This window comes from Falco rusticolus, chromosome 6, assembly GCF_015220075.1.
Source record: "Falco rusticolus isolate bFalRus1 chromosome 6, bFalRus1.pri, whole genome shotgun sequence".
NCBI classification, from domain to species: domain Eukaryota; kingdom Metazoa; phylum Chordata; class Aves; order Falconiformes; family Falconidae; genus Falco; species Falco rusticolus.
Window position 1 is genome coordinate 16,210,841 of NC_051192.1, and position 19,266 is coordinate 16,230,106.

Here is a 19,266-nt window from a genome sequence, read left to right on the forward strand (position 1 = left end):
CTGGGCCCGGCGGGGTGAACTCTGCTCGGCTCGGGCCGCGGGGCCACCCCCGGGCGGGGCGCGCATGCGCGGGGGCACCCGCTGGCGGCGGCGCTGCCGGAGGCGGCGGCCGCGGGAGTGGGTGGTGGCGGCGGCGGCGGGGAGAGCGCGGGCGGTGAGTGCGGGCGCAGCCCCGGTCCCCCCCCCCGCGGGCAGCTCCCCTCCCCCGGGGACACTCCGCCGAGGGTCCCGTGCGGGACCCAGCACGGGGGCTTCTGCTGCCCGCTGGGCTCCGGCGTCCCCGCGTGGGTACCGCAGCTCGCGGCACCACGCTCCGCCGCATCCCCGGCGCGGCGGGAGCATCCTTCCGCGGGGCTGGGTCACGCAGGGGCCGGTGCACGGGCAGCACCCCAGCGGCCACCCCCGGGGGGGTTCCCCGCGCGGGTAAAGCACGCGTGGAGCGGGAGGCACAGTGGGACGCGAGATCTTTACCCCACACGCACCCCACGCACAACCGTGGTCTGTCTAGCCGGGGTCGGTCCCGCGGCCGGGTGGGCAGCAGAGGAAGGGCGTCAGGAGGGGAGGGACGCATGGGGACAAATTTTCTTTTGCCATAGATTGCCCTCACGCCCCCGTGACCTGCACCTCAAGGACTTCGAGGAGGAGAGAGGTGGGCATCGGTTTTCCTCCGTGTTTGTTTCTAATAGCCGTGGGTGGGTTTTCCTTTCGTGACTTTGACCCCTGGGGTGTTCCGGAGGCCGCGGCAAGGAAACGCATAGTTCAGCCATGAGCTGGGTGAAGAACCAGCTCCTGTTGTTTGCTTTGGAGCTGCTACCTGCCCATTTCACTTGACGCGCCCCAGCTCGTAGCCTCAAAGCATCCATGAAGGGTTGTTCCCTGCTTATCTTCTCCAGGATGCTTCAGGGGCTGTTGGTTGTGTTGCCTCTATATCCCATCTGGATTTTTTCCTGGCTGAAAATGCCATGAGCATCTCGCTTTTTGAGGGGAAAAAGAAGTTGTAGTCTTGAACTGTTCTGGTTAGCACCGACAAAAATATATATCCATCTAAAATTGGGTAAACGTTTAACAGTCGTTTGCTCTGCATCAAACTAACTCATCTCTGGCATGAGCAGGGTTGGATACGGAGCCTCGCAGTAGCTGTGCTGGGGTGGGAAGTGCTGCAGATGCACTGGCACTGGGTATGCAGGACTGGTGGTCCCAGACCCGATGTTTGTTCAATAACCGTGCAGCTCTGGTGGTTCATCCCTTGGCTGGAGCACACGGCTTTATACTGCACTGCGGGATGGGGACCTGCATTTGTTGTCAGAGGCTGTAGGATCATTGCTTCAGAGCTGGGAAATAACCTCGGCACACTTGAGGTGCGGTTATTTGGGGGGATTGCCAGCTGTGGCAGCCGAATAGGGGTTAGGATGAGGATGTGTGTGATGCCACGCTGGCATTGGTTGTTGAAAAAGAGTGAAGTCACGAAAAGGTCATGAAAAAGGATGAAGCACTTACGCAGTGCTCCACCGGAGTGAAATCCTGGGGGTCTGAAGTCTGATTTTGCTCTGCTGGGGCAGGGAGGGGATGGGCAGCCGTGAATTATACCACCGACCCGTGCTCCTGCCTTTGTGTGGGGTTCAGGGGAGTGAGACATGTTACAAACAATTCCTAGAAACCCACCGGCTTGTCGGGCCAAACCACAAGCTGTTACACATTTCCTCCAGCTCAGCTGGTAAAAGATGTGCGTTAACAGCCCTGCTCGCTGCGGGATTTCCTTTTTTCTGGGCATCATTGCTTTTATTTTATTTACACTGAAGCTGCGGCCAGAGCCTCTGGCTATGAGGGTTGTGTTCCTCTGGCCGCAGGGAGGGATGGCCAGTGTGAGCGATATGCCAGCAGCGCAGGCAGAGGCTGAGGACAGGGGAGCTGCCATTGCCAGGTCACGTGTGTATGCTTGCAGCTACTTGCACATCTTGAGTCATGCACCAGCTTAATTTTTAGCTGCCAGTGTACATGATAACCCCCGCGCCTGGGGTCAAGCCAGGCCCTTTAGTTGCAGTATCCATTTATGCTAAAGAAATTCCTCCAGAGGAACAGATTCCCAGAAAGGCTCCTGGAGGCTCTGCGTTTGGTCTGCAGCTGTACACGTGTGGCCATAGCTTACATCCTCTATCCTTGGGGCACAGGCAGTAGCAAGTGGAAGCTTGCTCCCAGTTGCTTTTTTTCCCCCCCAGCAAATCTTTGGGATCGAATAGGGATGTAAGCAAGCAGACACAGCACAGTCTGCATCTCTTGTTTGGGGGGGCAATCTGCCACCTGGCTCTTGCTGGTCCTTGCTCAGGGCTTCACAGCCCCCTGGAAGGGTGGCACTGCTGTCATTGCAAACCTAGAAGCTTGCTGGGAGAGGCCACGGGTTGAATAGGAGGAGGTCCTGGATGGGGACAAAGACTTTTAGTGCAGGGAAGAGGAGAGCTTGAAGCCCCAGGGGCTTGGCACAGAGCTGCAGTCTCTCCCCGGCAGCCTGCTCTCTACCCACAGTGGTGGTGTGCATGATTTATATACATTTTTTTCTAATGACCGAAGCTCTAAAATCCACAACATTAAAAAAATGTTTTTGTGCAAGAGGCTTTTGTGGATGACAGCAAAGCTAAGCAGCCTCAGGCCATAGGCTCTGGGAGATCTTTTGGCAACGGGGTCTGGACCCTCAAACTGCACACAACCAGTCTGGTTTGGTTGCTCTGCCTGCAGGCGAATGGTTCCTGGGTTGTCCCATCAGCAGATAGATCTGAGCAGGGAGGGATTTGCTGGCTTGTTGAGGTCTCCCTGTGCTAGCAGGAGTTCCTGTCTCCAGCAGATCTGCACTGAAAGATTTGTCCTGTTGGTGGGTGCTAGTTCTGTGTCTTTAGGAAAGGCACAAGGTAAGTGACCTCTTACGTTGGCAAACTGGCTGCAGAGGTGCTGTGCTCACAGGGTGTGCACGCAGCTACTCAGGTGTGGAAGGGAAGGACACCATATCTCATGGAGCTTGCAGGAGGAAGTTTGGGAGGTGAGAGTGGGATGCAACGAATCCAGGCTCCTTTTTCAGTCAATGGGGAAAAAAACCCTAGTCACTTCTCTGGCACAATTCCAGCTTTGGCATCTGAAATGGATCAGTCAACCCACTCCATTGGTGGTCCCTGCATGATTGGATATAGCAGGCAGGCACTGATGTGAGTGGCTGGACCAAAACCATGCCCAGGATTGTGCTAACACTTCAGCAGCCTGATGGTAGCAGGTCATTGATTGGGACTGTGTCCTGGTCTTGTTTCGTTACTGGTGTACTCAAAGCTTGTAATCATGGGTGTTCCACGCAGGGATCTCACATCCACCCAAAACTGAGCCCCAAAGCACTGGGGGCTGTGTTAGTTGTGTGTGGGAAAAGAAAGTGGTGAGCTGATCTGGAAAATGCAAACAGCAAAGGTTTAGTGAGATCAGGAAGGAAAACTGCAGATTATTACCTTGATCTTGAGCAATTTTTGATATGGGAGGGATGGATTTGCCGGAGGAGATAATTCTCACCCAGAGTCTATGGGTAGAAATAATGAACATTAACATTTTTGCATCTGCCTAGTACTGTAGATGGGGATTTTTTTTCATGCACTGAGTGTATTGACTGTGTTATAAGTAGCATCACCATGGTTTAACTGTGGTTAGGCATGAAGAAACTGCAGCTGTGTTTATCTCGTCAGATCAGAAATGTGCCACGGTGACCCACACCATTGCCCAGCATGGTCTGGGAGTTAGCACAGTCCAGAAATTATTCGCAGCAGACAGTTTGCATGTGGCCACTCATTTCAAGGGTGCAGCAGCACGACAGTGGTTGGCTGATCTCAGAACTGAACACTCAGTGCTGTGAAAATCAGACCCTCACACATGATGTCTGACTCAGGGTTTGGACTCTCATAATAAAGCCAGCAGCCTCACAAAAGTCTTCCATTTCCTAACTTTGGATTGCCACTGCCCTGCTTTGCTCGCCCAGACACCTCAGGGGCTCCTCCTTGGTGGGATTGTGTGGATCCCCTCAGCTTTGCTGCAGGGACACCGTATTTGCCAGCAGCTTTGTTTTGTTCTGCCCCCTCCAAGCACAGCATTCATTGCACCGGCTCTGCTGCTCTCATCACCTGGACCCGTCCCAATGCGTAGGCAATGCCGAACCCATGTCAAGAGGCACTTGCTGCTTAGCACGGCTGAGCTGGCTGCCAGCCCGGCTTGCTTCCAGGCCAGAAATCGCAGGGGACTGACACTGCCATGGCTTCCATGGGGGATCCTGCCATCTCCCGCTGGCTTTAATGGCTCATCTCGCGGCGTCACGAGACGTTCGTTTCCTGATTAATATATGCTTGGATGAACCCTGCTTCAGCTACACACTGTGTGCATGTGTATATACAGAAAGGTAGAATCTGAGCCATTTTCTTTTATTTGAAATTTTCCACAAGGTTACTTTGACCTTTTTTCTTAACAGATGAGGTTATTTTAAGGCTTGCCCTTCAATGTCTCCAGTAAATCACTTCACGTCACCTTTTACCCTCCAGAGCATCCTAAGCTGTGCAGGTCCCTGTTGGATGAGTGCTTGTAATACACCCATTGAGCTGATGTAGATGTAACCGGGTACGTACACGTGTCAAGGGAAATGAAATATTCTGTGCAATGCACTGTTAAGTAGTCCCAGCACTGCCTGGTGCCTTACAGTGGTGCATTAAGAACATATCTTGTTCTCATTAAGCAGGCGAGGATTGGCATCCCCATTTTTAATAGATGAGGAGGTGTAAGTCAAATGTACAGAAGTCCCAAGCACCTGACCTCTCTCTGGTTGTGGGAATTTCCACTTTTTCAACGCTGGAGTGTAGATCAGCCCTTCATACCCTGCTGCCTGCTCAGGCACGGCTTGTTTCTGACCTCTGTGACACCTGTGTAAATCCCAGTAACTCCCAGCGGAGGGAATCTGAGCGCTGTGTTCATCTGTTACAGTTAGGAGGAAGGTTAGCACCTAAACCTTTGTCACCAGAAGGAAGCAGATAATACTAAGACTACATAGGAGTTCCTGCTTGAGCCAGTCTCTGGTCTCTTAGTTTCTCATCCCTAGTGGAGCCTTTTGAAAACACCAGGCAGAATGTGATGGAGGAGAGGGCACTGGGCTCCCAAGCTGTCTTTCAAAGTTTGCCCTGAGCCCTCGGCAAGTGGTTTAGTTATAGGAGGAGATGCTTGTGTTCAGGGAGGACCAGCCTGCAGGCAGCAGGCTTTGGGAAGGGTCTTACTGCCTCTGAGCTGGGTGCAGCCTTGGTGAAACCTCTCCTAGCCCTGGGAGAGGCAAGCTGAACTGCCCTCTGCCATCCTGGTGCTGTAGGAGCTTCAACACCAAAGTTAACCCCATGTAGGAAGGGGTCAGAATAAAAACCCAGGTTTCAAAATGACCTGGAGTCCCTCCAGGGACTTCTGCTCAATTCCCAGAAGAGAGGAATTCAGGAATTAATCACCTGCAGCTCTCAAAACCACTCTGTTGCCCACTGCTGCACGATCACTGCTGTTATTTTGATGCTGTTCACAACCACTTTTTCTTTTTTTTCCTATTTTAAATAAAACACATTTCTTAAAGACTTCCCCACAGCTGAGTTCCCCAGTCCTCTCTGCTTTGTTTTGCAGGAATTACTGCCTTTTTGGAAGCCTGTGTAAACCTCTGATGCCTGAGTACAAGTCTGCAAGCAAATATATCACATTGGTACAGCCTGAGTCCCAGACAGTTAATGCAGAGGCCAGACCGGTGGGAAAATCGGCTGTCCTCTGTAGGAAATTTTCTCATTCAAACCCCTCCATCAGACTGTGCCCAAAAAGCAAAAGAGGTGGGAAAAGCTTGGGTTTCCAATTACTCTCTTCAAAAGAGAAAAATTGGAACAGGATCGTTCTCCTCCTGTGCCGCAGTTCTTATTGTGGCTGTAATGATACAGCCTGGCCATCATCCACTCCCTCCTTCTCGCCTTGCAGCTCCCTCCCTGAACAAATGATACTTGGTTGCTGTTAATTGGGAGCAGCCAAAATAACTGAATCCCCGGGAGATGGGGAGTGAGGACAGAATCTCAACGAGACGCCCTGCTGATGAATGTGGCTTTCAGCCGCTCCTACGCCCCCGTGAAGGGAAGAGAATAGGGGCTCTGTGAAAGTGAAACAGCCAGTGCTGACCTCAGATTTCTGGGTTGGTTGGTTTTTGGTGGGTTTTTTTCTTCTCTTTTCTAACGTTAATTGCTCGTTGCTTTGTCTATCACATGATCGCTGGAAATTGCCAACTTGTTCTCACTCATTAATGTCACAAGTTTGGTTTAAAATAAGCACTCTACCACGTTCCTGATTTAGCATTGTTTATCCAAGTATCAGATGTCTTTCTTGTGATTTTGGACTATTATTTTGAAAAATCTCTGACCCTCCCTCAGCCTGTTAAAAACTGGCATTTTGCAGCTATGAAACCCTGCCTGGAAGAATCTCTTCCATCTGCTGCTGTCAGGAAGATCTGCAGCGTCTATCCTCTCCCTAGCTCTACTCAAAGGCAATGCTCGCTGTATACACTGAGCTCTCGGGATGAGAGACCATGGCAAAATCCTGGCACTAACACACCGTACAAGCCGGAGCCAGCCTGTGCCTGGTACAGAAGCTGCCTGTTTCTCTCATATCCTTGTCAGCATGCAAAGCAGGCAGGCCATGGATGGTGGAAGGGGCGATGTGCCCCTCACTTTGGCATGCATCTGTATGCCCAGGCTTTGCTATCATCTTCCTGCATGTGCTGTGGTTGCCTTTGCTCTTTATGGGCAGGTTTCAGCATTTTGATGCCTCTGCAGGAGATGACCGCTCTGTCCCTTCTCCTGTGAGCTCTCCTGCCCAGGCTGTGCTGCTTCTGAGCTGATTTTTCAGTTCCTGATGTCCAGGCGTCCACAATAGTGTTAGTTTGTGTTTTCCATGAGGTGAGGAGCTTCACCATGCCTTTTCTCCTTGTGCCTCACCACCATGATCTCCATCTCCCAACATCAGTGCCTAAATAACTTTTTGTAGGATTTTCCAGCATCTTTCTGGGATGAATTGTGATGAAGATTCAACACTAAGTCCCCTGTAGTGGGCCCAAATTCTTGAACCATGCTTAGTTAAAGGGAAGCTGGGAGATTGCAAGCAGGTGTCCAAGCCCTCTTGCTTGACTTCTATCAGAACAAATGCTGGGAGAGGTGTAAAACACATTATGGCGGGTTAACAGAGAGGGCGGAGGAGCTTAGAACATGCAACACACTTCAGAGTCTGTACTTGCACATCTGCACAAGGACAACCTGTGCATAAGGCCTGGAGATCATCAGCTGGAGACAGCAGATGTCTTGGTGCTGCGGTGAGGGAGATGCAGCCAGTGTGGGAAGGGAGCTCTTGTCTGTGCACCTAGACAAGGAGATCAAACACTGTCTTAATATAGACACATCCATAAAATCTTCCTGTCCTTCCTACCCCAACGTGCTCAGCCTCCAGCCAATTTCAGACCAGATCATCCAAAGGAGATGTAGGGGAACAGAGGGTGAGTACTACAGTGCTGCATAGCCAGGGATAGTCTCCTTGCTTGGGCTTTGCCTTATGCTGAGGCTGAAGTCTGAATGAGCCTTTCTTTCTTCATCAGCTCCCAAAGAGCCAGAATAGACTGGCTGTACATTAGAACTAGGGAGAGCGGGTTTTCCACACACACATCCTCTCAAAGGAGTGCTGCAGAGTCAAAATTTGACTTGCCTCCCTAAATTTTGGCATGTAACCCCACAGGGATACACAAGCTGCTGAATTAACTGCATGTTCTATCAGAGCTGGACCCTGCAAACCCTTAAGAGAGAAAAAAAGTCTTTGTGAACATGCACAACATCAGCCCCCCCAGTAAGGGTGCTTCTATCTTCAGTCTTATCTATGAAACTAAAACATTTGCAGGGACCATTTTTCCTTCTGTGGCTAAGGCAGCTCCATCTAACTCAGCAGCCAGATTCCCCTGTGGCAAACAGGAGAAAGACCCCGGCCCTGAGATGTGCTAAGGGAGAAAGCCTGGAAAGCGGAGGGAGAGAGAGAATTGCCTGGAAAATGTAACTTAATTATGATAACTCCCATCTGCTAGAATACGGAAGCAATCTGAAAATACTTTGTCTGTTATCAGAGGCATCGGGTTGTGAGAGAAAGTGGAAACTTGTAACCTGCTTCAGAGTCTGCTCTGACTTTTTTATGCTGTCTCTCCCTGGGACTTTTGACAGGTCCCACCTCCCTGCTTTCACTCTCTCTTGGTGTTTAACACTGTCCTGTCCTCTGTCACCAGCCTAGCATGGCTCTCCCATAATGTCCCCAGCAAACTATTCCTCTGCCTCACCTCTGGCAGCAGCTATCTGATGCAACAGAAGAAAAATACGCCATTTCCCACACTCAGGCAAAATACTTACTTGCATTGACATATTTTTGGCCATATCCATCCACTGCAGCTCTGGTTGGGTGCATATAAGCTAAGACGTCAGGTCCCACTCCTGGAAACATGTATGTGTTGGCTGCACAGGAGTAGCCACAGCCCTGCAGAGTCTGGTGGGGCTCCATCAGCATCAATTTCAGTTCAAGCATGGGCATCTGTGTGATGAGTTCTCCTCTGGTTTGTGTGGCGTAAACACCAGCAGGGAAGAGAAATATCTAGGGGGGAAGGGAAACAGAGGGTATTGAGAATTAATTCAGTGCTGTGAGGTAGTCTCCTGACATTAGGATCCTGCTGTGCCCTGAATCTGAATCTTTCCAGCCAGAGTTTAGCAGCTCTGGAGGTTGCCACAGAGTGGAGCACAGCAGGCAGAGCAGTGCCCAGCACTGGGGTTTGGCTGCTCTGAGCTTCCAGGTACATCCCATCTGGCAGCACCTCAGCATGACTCCATAGATGCTCTCAAGGCTTCGATGCTGTATGCAAACTGCAGCCAGCTCTGATGCAGAGCCTCTCATTTCTTCATCACCTCCCAGTCATGCTGCTTCTTACACATGGAGGGATGAGGGCTGCAGGTCTGGGACTGTGGACTTCTCCCCTTCTCCCTCTGCCGTACTCACTGCAGCAGCCCCAGGTGTGCAACCCATGTGCAAGCTGTGTGGCAGTGAAGCCAAGCTTATTTGCAGCCTCCGTGATTTGGTTGGGACCCTCTTCACTCAGGTGCAGAAAGGCAGGTTATCCCTTAGAGGAGTAATTACATGCCAATTTTGTCTCTGAGCAGTGTGTTCTGGGGAAAGGGGTGAAAACTCCCCTCTGCAAGTCACTGGGTCCTTTCTTGATATCGAACTGCTTCTTGCATCCAGTCACTGGCAGCTCCTGGCTACTCCTGAACATGCTTAATGCTCAGTGCCTGAGGAGGGCAGGCTTGTGGTGTTGCTGTGCCCATCTGACATAGGCTGAACTGCAGGGCCAGGGCTGTGCCATCCTTCTCCATGCTGAATCTAGGTCTGCCGAGTCAAGAAAAGACCCTTTCCCCTAAGAACAGGACCAGCCTCAGTAGCGCCATGGCTTATCCCGCCCAGGGATGGCAGCATGTTCTTGCCCCCAGTACATGACCATTAATATTTCTTCTTTCTCCCCTTCCCGCAGGGTACGAAGCTGACGTTCCCCAGAGGCAGGCTCAAAGCCGCTGCACACAGCGAGATGACAGCCATCCTGGAGCGGATCAGCACACTGTCCCTCAGTGGGCAGCATCTCAGCCGTCTCCCCAGGCTGCTGGAGGATGGCTTCCCCAAGATGCCTTGCACAGTCAAAGAGTGTGAGGTGCCGCAGCTCTTCCGTGAGCCGTACATCCACACTGGGTACCGTCCCACTGGCCAGGACTGGCGGTACTACTTTCTTAGCCTCTTCCAGAAGCACAATGAGGTGGTCAATGTATGGACTCACCTCCTGGCAGCGCTGGCTGTGCTGCTGAGATTTAAGACATTCGTGGAGGCTGAGCAGTTACCCATGGACGCATGGTCCTTGCCTTTGCTCATCTTTGTTCTCTCCTCTGTCACCTACCTGACCTGCAGCCTCTTGGCCCACTTGCTGCAGTCCAAATCGGAGCTATACCACTACACCTTCTACTTCGTGGACTATGTTGGAGTCAGCATCTACCAGTATGGTAGTGCCCTGGCTCATTTCTACTACAGCTCTGACCAAGCCTGGTATGACAAGTTCTGGCTTTTCTTCCTGCCGGCAGCTGCTTTCTGTGGCTGGCTGTCTTGTGCCGGCTGCTGCTACGCGAAATACCGGTACCGACGGCCTTACCCCATCATGAGGAAGATGTGCCAGGTGATCCCAGCCGGGCTGGCGTTCATCTTGGATATTAGTCCTGTTGCTCACCGGGTGATTGTGTGTCATCTGGGGGGCTGTGAGGAAGATGCTGCTTGGTACCACACATACCAGATACTGTTTTTTCTTATCAGTGCTTATTTCTTCTCCTGCCCAGTCCCTGAGAAGTACTTCCCTGGATCCTGTGATATCGTTGGCCATGCCCACCAGATCTTCCACACCTTCCTGGCCATCTGCACCCTATCACAGCTGGAGGCCATTCTTTTGGATTACAAGAGCAGGCAGGAGATTTTCCTGAAGAGACATGGGCCTTTCTCTGTTTATCTCTCCTGCATCTCTTTTTTTGGCCTGGTGGCTTGTAGTGCTGTCACAGCTTACATCCTGCGATGCAGGATCAAGGCCTGCCTGGCTAAAAAGGACTCCTGAGCGTCACAAACATGATGGGCATGACATCACCGGGGTGGTGAAAATCAAGGAAAGGGGCATAACATATTAGAGACATAACTGTCTTATTTGCCTAACATGCTGTGACTAACAGGACCCTGGACTCAGGTGGAGGGCTGGAGATTTCACGCTGGCTGCATTTTCACAGCAGGGACTGCCTTTTGCCATCCAGGGGGATGTGGAGCATTTTAAGCCAGAACAAGTCGCTTAACCAAGGATGCTGGAATAGGCAGAGGTTTCTTGTTCATTCCCGTAAACCTGTGGGTGATACCTTGCTGAATGTCATGGAGGGCAGCGTGAAGGCTGTGAGACTGTAGAAGGGTCTGCCAGGGCTCACAACGCAGTGGAGAATGCACCACGAAGACCACAGCTGGATGTGATAACCTCTCTGGGTTTTGCCATCTCTGCTATCTGTGGGAGACCTGTTACTATCAAAGGCAGTAGCAAGGTTTCAGGAGGAGTCTACATTTCTAGGGTTCAACTGCAAGGGTATGTGTGGCACTGTGGCTGGTATAGTCCTTTTCCTGCTCCAGCTGGGCTAAGCCAGGTTCTCTTTATGGCCCCTTTGTCGAGTGCCTCAGTGCCAGGTTGCTGAGGTGGCTTTGGCAAAGCATGTTTGGAGATGTAGGCCTGACCTGGGGTCCTCTAGCATGAACTGGGTCTGAACCTGAGCCCTGGGTCTGCCAGTGACTGTTGTAGGTCCAGCACAGGTAGAGATGTTAGGTCAGCTCCATCTTTTCTTTCTGCATGACTGCACCATCTGCAGTGGAGCTGCTCATGAAAACTAAGGAGTCAGGCTCTCCCAAGGATTAATAAAAGGAGATGGGGTCTTCCTCAGCAGTCTGAATTTAACTTGAGGTAGTGGCAGTGCTGATGGCTATTTGGTAACCTATAAGACATGTCATCAGAGGCTCCTCATTTCCATTTTAAGTGTTTAGTTGCCTTTGAGGAGCTGGGCCTGGGTTAGGTCGGAGGCGGTTTTGAGCCTTCCTCAGTAGCAGTCAGTGGCAGAGGCTGAGCACCCCTGAGGCTGTCAGCATTCAGGACACTGGCCCCAGGAGGGAAGATACTTTTGATGCTTGGTGCATAATTTTAGCTGCTTGTGTGACAGGTTCATGCATTCCTGCATAGACTGGCTGTATCATCTGTCTAGGGAGTCTGACTGACCTCCAACAATGTCCATGGAGTGTAGAGTAACTTGGGTGTGACCTGTCTGATATGGGAAAGTCTCTGGGCCCTGGACTTCCAACAGCCTTACTATGGTCATGGCCAAAAGGGTACGAAAGTGAAGTAGTCCTTATTCCCCTCATAATGGGGCTTTCAGGACACCAAGCAGTCCTCAGTGGGCCTTATGGGAAAGCTGACCTTGAAGCTTCAGGATTGCTTTTCTCTGTCCGATGGAGTTGTGAATCTGGCATGTTTTTGTCAGCACTAGACGAAGGTAGAATAGCAAAAGGGAGGAGGAAGGTTACAGCGTTAGTGTCGTATGCAACCTTGGGATAGGTTTGTCCCTGAGACTTGGTGATTCCTGTGTGGAGCAGCAAAGATAGTGGTCAAGGATACTTAATGTCCATGGGTCACTCCTGTCAAAGGTGTAGCAAGGGTTGCTTTACTGTTTCTTCCACTAGGTGAGTCTCTTCTGTGCTTGCTTGTGGCAAATACCAGATATGGAGCCACACTGTTGCACTGAAGCTGGTAGCATTTGCAGGACAGGATGCTCAGAGCCAATGCAGAGATGTGGTCCCCCACAGCCTAGACACCTACTGTTTGACACACTGCTTGCTTTCTATAGTAAACCCTGGCACAGCTCTTCCCAGCTATACCCTGTGCAAGACCTGCAGCCTCAAAAAACATCTGGCAAATTCCTAGGAGCTATAAATCTTTGCTGAAAGCAAGGAACCCATGGGATCTATTCCAGCCACAGATTTGTCTCACTGAATCCAAGGGCAGGCAGATGAATTGTGATTGCTGGTTCTGAGCAGGCGGACCGTAGGGTTGGAGATATGATTTGTCATGACAAGCACTGATTTCTGCACTTGATCTGTTTTTTAACCATTGAGGGATGTGTGTGTTTGTGTATGTGCGTGTGCGCATGATTTATTACACAGAGAGGCTTTGCCTTTGGCTTTTATATCTTCAGAGCCTCCTAGTTGGGTCAAGATTAGCCTGAAGGAAACAGTGCTATGCTGCTGGAGGAGCAAAGTGGGCCAGACAACAGTGTCTCTGAAAACAGATCTATTAATAGGTGCTTTGCTGTGTCCTGTGTTTTGCAGACAGATTTGAAATTCATGTCCCTACTGACAAATTAAATATGAAGGGAGAGGGAAGCAAGTTTGGAGTACAGGAGAAGAAATCATAGGAAAGCCTTCAGGAGGTCATCTAGTCCACCCTTTCTCATCACTCTAGGCCTCCTGTTTTACATCCAGTCCAGCTGAGAAATTTCTTACTTCATTTCCTACAGTGCATTTTGACATTACAGTGCTGATCTAACAGCAGATTTGCCTCAGGGGTGTGGCAAGTGGAGATGGTCCCACTTAAACCTCATCATACCCCTTCCCATGCACAGAAGCTCATCTCACCTCAGAGCAAGCTGGTGCCAGGAGACAGACCAGCAGAAAACAAATCCTACTGAAAAAACCGTCAGTAATTTTCTGCTGGTTTTAACTTTCAGCCAGCTCATTTGGACAACACTGCTGCCTGCAGGGAAGGGCTGGAGTGGAGGCCAGCAGCAGTTCCTCCTTGCACAGCAGCTGGTTGCTCAGCTAGCTTAGCTGCCCTGATGGTCTTGCTCCCTCCATGGTCTCTGTGGGTCTTCTCCCAGTTTGGGGAAAGACTTCCAGCGGGAGCCGTGCTTTTTCTCACAGCCCGGTTTGCCTTGCTTTTGTGGCGGTAAAGCAGAATAAGCCACTGAGTGTGGGTCTGGCTGGACAGTACCAGTGGGCTCCTGTGCAAGAAGGCAAGTAAACCAGGCTGGTCCAGAGCTCCTTTCGGGGCTGAAACTGAGAGGGAGTGGGCATCGCTGCTAATAGCAAACCCTGCTCTGCTGCTACCTAGAGTTACACTGGAACCAAAGGAAGGGGTCATCCAGGCATTTCCTTCTCTAAGGGTTTGAAAATAGATGACGTGTCCTGCCCTTGTCAAAGGAGGATGAGTACAGTAATGCTGTCTAGTTCAGAGGCAGGGAGAGCAGGTGCCTGCATGGCTTTTCTGAGGTATTTCTCTTTCTTCTTTCTGTGTCTTCTCTTCCCTGGTCCAGCAGAAGTGACAGTGTGTCAGTGGTGGTGTTTTTACATATTCTCATGTTACCCCTCAGGTGAAGCCACTCATGTCCCCGTGCGGCCCTGCACTCAGACCTGGAGCTGACCTCCTGGTTATTATGATGGGTTGATTTAGCAGGGAACTGCAATATGGATCGCTGCTGCTGTGAGGATGCACCCTTGTGTCACAAGGGGCTCGCCAACACTGGAGATTTCTTCATCCTTGTCTCCATCCTCCTCCTCTTCCTCCAACCAGCTTATTTCTTTCCCTCATCCCCGGAATTCATCCTTGTGCCTTATGCACCTGGCTGCCTACCTGGGCAGACTCCATATACTGTGCAGTCTCCTGCACCTCAGCTGGGCCGGGACTGGAAAGTGGCTGCCAGTTCCCTCCTGAAAGCCTTGCTGTTGATTTGGGGGAGACCAGGGCTGGGTCAGAGAGAGTAAAAATGCTGCTGTGATAAACTCTCAGCTTGTCCAAGAGCCTCTCAAGGCCTTTTCCTTGGGCTTACTGCTTGGAGCACACCTCCTTCCATCCTGGTGTTCCTCTAAGGAGGCAAGGCTGGGAGAGGTGTACCAGAGGCAGGGTTTGGTGAACAGCTGGCCACCAAAGGTTAAGCACATCTGAGATCCTGAAGGGACCAAGGTCCTAAACCTCTCCCCCAGGAATCTCTGGTCCTGAGACAGTATTTTTGCAGATCTTGCAACCTGGATCTGTAGAGGACAACTCCTGAGAATTCATCCCGATGTGCCTTATGCTATTCCTTTTCAGGATTCATCCTGAAGGAACCTGAGGCTCACAGGCAGCCTCTGCTGTCTGCCGGTCCATGGGTGCTCTTAACTGCTGATAGCCACTGACAGAATTTGCTTGGTGTACAGAGCAGAAGGGGAGGATGGAGAGAGGTGCCTTAAACTTGTATTTATGCCTAATGATTTGTGTAACAAGGCAAGGACAGGTTCCTCATGTGCCTTGTAATTCACGTCTTTTACTGACAAGATTATTTTTAAGCACTGTTTGTTACTAAACAGAAATACAAAAGAACTTGTATTTTTCTCCCTGGGAACAGGGAAGGGTATGAGTTTTAGAAATTAACCACCCCCTTCCCAACTTCCCTCTGCTGACTTTGTGTTGTTGAAAACATTGATAATATTTTAAGCTTTGTACTGTACTGATCATTATTTAAAAATTTTAGTGAAAAAAAAAAGAAATCTGTAAAAGCATAACGAGTGGTGTGGTGTGAAATTCCCAAATGCACAACTACAGAAGGTTATGAATCATTAGGAAGAAAAGTGGATAATAATTACAGAGTGGATATATTAGACTGGGTAATAATTATAACAGTAATGAACAATAGGGTGTGGTTTTAGCTGTGCATCTCAAAGCACTTTCCAGGTTTCATGGTAACTCTGTGATTGCATTCCCTTTTCACAAGGAAGGTGCAGAATGGCTGCTCTGACACTGCTTAGAGGGATTTAAGTTCATTATCCACAAAAGTCCGTGGGTGTCCAGTTTTCCTTAATTTCTATCAGAGGTGAGCATCTACTCATTTGGTGGCCTGGCACCAAAGCAGTGCAGCTTTAGTGGCCAAGCAATGAATACAAGTGCCTGTTCAAGCACAACATTTCAGTGCCTGCGTAAAATTAAACCGAAGGGACACAACCATTGATGGACAGAAGGATATCAGTGAGTCAGATGTGAGCTTACATGAAATAAACCTAGAACTTCTGTTCTTCTTGCTGATAGCTGTGCAGAATCACAGAATAGCTGAGGTTAGAAGGGAGGCTATCTGGCTCTGCTCAAGCAGGGCCACTTAGAGCCAGTTACCCAGGACCATGTCCAGACAGCTGTTGAAGATGTCAAAGGGTGGATACTCTACAACTTCTCTGGGCAACCTGTGCCAGTCACAGTAAAAAAGTGTCTCCTGATATTCAGAGGGAACTCCTGTGTTTCAGTGTGTGCCCACAGCCTCTGGTCCTGGCATCAGGCACCACCGAAAAGAGCCTGGCTGTGTCCTCTTTTCACCCTCCCCATGTTCTGTGTAACCAGCTCCCAAATCTTGCCAAGCAATGGGCCCACATTTTTCCTAGTCATCCTTTTGTTACCTATGTACCTATAGAAGCTCTTCTTGTTGTCTTTGACATCCCTAGCCAGATTAAATTCCAGGTGGGCTTTGCTTTCCTAACCTTGGAAATGGATGTTCAGATAATGTCTCTGTATTCCTCTGTATCCATGTACTTGCTTTCACCCTCTGTATGCTGCTTCTGTGTTTGAACTTTGCCAGGAGCTCGTTGTTTATCCACGCAGGCCTGCTGGCATTTTTGCCCAGCTTCCTGCTCACTGGGATGGACTGCTCTTGAGCTTGAAGGAAGTGATCCTTGAACGTCAGGCAGATTTCTTGGGCCCCGCTCCTCCCCAGGCCTTATCTCATGGGACTTTACCATGCAGGTGGAAGTCTTTGAAGAGGCAAAGTCTGCTCTCCTGAAGTCCACGGTTATAAGGTTGCTTTTTACCCTCCTCTCTCCCCTCAGGATCTCATGGTCACTGCAGCCAAAGCTGTCTTTGACCTTCACATCCCCAATAAGCCCATGTTAGTGAACATGATGCCCAGCAAAGCACCTCTCCTTGATGCCTCCTCTGTCACTTGGAGGAGGAAGTTACCAGCACTGCACTCCAGGAACCTCCTGGATTGCTTTATGCCCTGCTATGTTGTCCCTCCTATCTGCCTGTAGAAGACCTTATGCACTTGTTATTTCTGGTTAGGCAGCCTATAGCAGCCACTCGCTACATTGTCACCCACATTGGTCTTCTCTTTAATCCTTACCCATAAGCTCTCATTTGGCTCATCACCCAGGCAGAGCTCCATGCACTCCAGCTGTTTTCTTACACGAAGGGCAGCTTCCCCTCCTCATCTCCACCTGTGCTTCCTGAAGAGCCTGTATCCCTCCATTGCAACACTTGAGTCGTGGGAGCCATCCCACATCATCTTCGTGATCCCAGCAAGATCGTAGCCCTGCAGCTGCACACAGATCTCTAACTCCTCATGCGTGGTCCCCACACTGTCTGCATTACTGTACACGCATTTCAGAGAGACATGAATCTCATCAGCATACTGATTTCCCAGACTGGGTTTTGGGGATTTCTCCATACTGGTGCCTTCCAGGCACGTCCTTGCTTACATGCAAGTGCTGAAGATGACCCCGCTTAAGTCCTGTTCTGTTTGATTTTGTGGTCCCTTTCTGTCACATTACTCTGTGTCCTCTGCTTATCAGCCCTGTCCATCGCTCCATGACAGGGCTACTGGTAACTCTTTCACATGTCTTCACTAGTTTAAACCCTCTTTATGGGGAGGATTGCGTGTGATCATGTACATACCCCTTCCCCCAGGATGTACACTTGGTGTGAATTTCAGTCCTCTGAAAAATCTGCTCTTTTCCCGTCTATTACCACTACACTAATAATTTTAATTATTACTTCTGACTGTAACATGCAGACCAAGGCTTCTGTACTGTTGTGTTTCTACCCACCAGAGGGCGAGATGTCTTCATCTGTGGCCGAAGAGGCCTCCAGTGCCACGAAAGCAGAGCCTCATAAAGACTTCCTTTTCCCTTTCAGGAGTAGACAGTAGGGGATATAGGAGGCTAAAGAGGCTTGTCTTAACCTTGGCAAGTCGGACTTGCAAATACAGAAATTGATATCAAAGATGCAGCTGAATCCAGATCTTCTGAGTTCCGCTTTAATTCCTCATTCCCCATTTCTCCTCTCTAGTGCTTTATGGTCATTATTTCAAAGTACCAGCTTCTGCTATGGCTTTGCTTAATCTCCCTTAAAACACACAGGAGGAATGTACTGGGACCACAGTCTTCCAATCCTGTCCCTGCTCACATTCAGAGCCTAAGGGCCTACTTCGTGACCCTGGACAAGTCCCCTGGCCTTAGTTCCCCACTCATGCAAAGAGCAGGACAGCAGCACCCCTGTCCCATTGCGAGCTGTGCACAGGGGTACTCTGCCACACAGCTGTTAAAAAATTGCTGTCATTCTCCTAGAGGATGACCCATAGCCCATGGAGGCAAGTTTCCTTCTCTGAGAAAGGCCCTGGTCTTTGCTAAGTTCAGGAAACCTGCTAAACAGTGCTTGGATATCACAGCATGAGAAATCAAAGAGAGTGCTTCGGTGCCAGCACCTGCATCTGAGTCAGCAGTCACATTAGCAGCTTGCTGTCTTTCAGATCCAGCTCTTTCAGCCCTACTTGGCCTTCACTCTATTATTTTCCTTTCTAAGCTCAACAGATTCATTCTTTATCTCCCACCGGCTGGCTTTCTTCTCTCTCCCGTACCATGCTTAGACAGTCTGGCTGCATTTCTGTCTGCTTGACTTCTGCTTACAAAACACTCAGATCCTGCTGCCTGCCCTTGAATCGCAGCCTGGCCTGTCTTGTGTACTGCTGATAAAGACACCAAGGGAAAGACATACAAAACCCTCTTTTCTCAGTGGTGATTGACTTAGCTTTCTTGCATGTGGGGGTGACTTTTGCACAACCATATTTTCCTTGTCGGCTCCCCTGCTGCTGCTTTTTGCCGCTTCCTCAGAAAGAGGTAAAAATTGTGTTTGTAACAGGAACTACGTCAGTGCTGCATATTACAAAACCCACTATTTCACAACTAATATACATACTGTATAAATCATAAACCAGCACAATCACTTCTCCTTTTAAGATGTTTTGAGCGCTGCAGCCATGGATTTGGCCCTCCACAGCTACTCCTCTCCCGGGTCATGGCACAGGTCAGGGACAACTCCCACAAAGCAGCCTGCATGCCACCACCCCTTTTGGAGGCCAAGAGATTTTAATAGCATTGACATAGTCCAGCTGTGCTGAGGGGGTGAGGGCCTGGCAGAGTCAAGCCTGAGTTGACGCTGCGGGATCCTAAGAGGCGCCGGCTGGCTGTGGGGGGGGAGAAGGAACACGGCGGCGGCCTGTGTTGGAGCAGGCCGAAGTGTGCCGAAATCCGTAAGAAAACAGGATTAATGCCTCCCACAGCTCCCGACACCGCCCCTTTTCCACACTGCGAGGACGAGGGCGCCCTAAGCCCCCCTCCCCGGCGTTCGGGTACGGCCCGACGCCCCCAGCCCCCGCCCCGCGAAGAGGCGCCCCGGCCGCGCTCCCGCCCTCTGGTTGCTATGGCAACCCCTTCCGGGCTCACTGCGCAGGCGCGGCGCGGCCCGCCCGGCGCGCATGCGCCCCCCCTCGGCGAGCCTGCGCACCG

The 19,266-nt window shown here is 50.6% G+C and overlaps 1 protein-coding gene across 1 annotated transcript; it reads left to right on the plus strand.

Moving 5' to 3' along the window:
* The first annotated feature begins 125 nt into the window (after positions 1 to 125).
* Positions 126 to 15,225, plus strand: PAQR8 (progestin and adipoQ receptor family member 8). Its single transcript, XM_037392609.1, has 3 exons — positions 126 to 154; positions 597 to 649; positions 9,617 to 15,225. Exon 3 carries the CDS (start codon positions 9,671 to 9,673, stop codon positions 10,727 to 10,729), a length of 1,059 nt encoding a protein of 352 aa, XP_037248506.1. The 5' UTR covers positions 126 to 154; positions 597 to 649; positions 9,617 to 9,670; the 3' UTR covers positions 10,730 to 15,225.
* Positions 15,226 to 19,266: the final 4,041 nt, after the last annotated feature.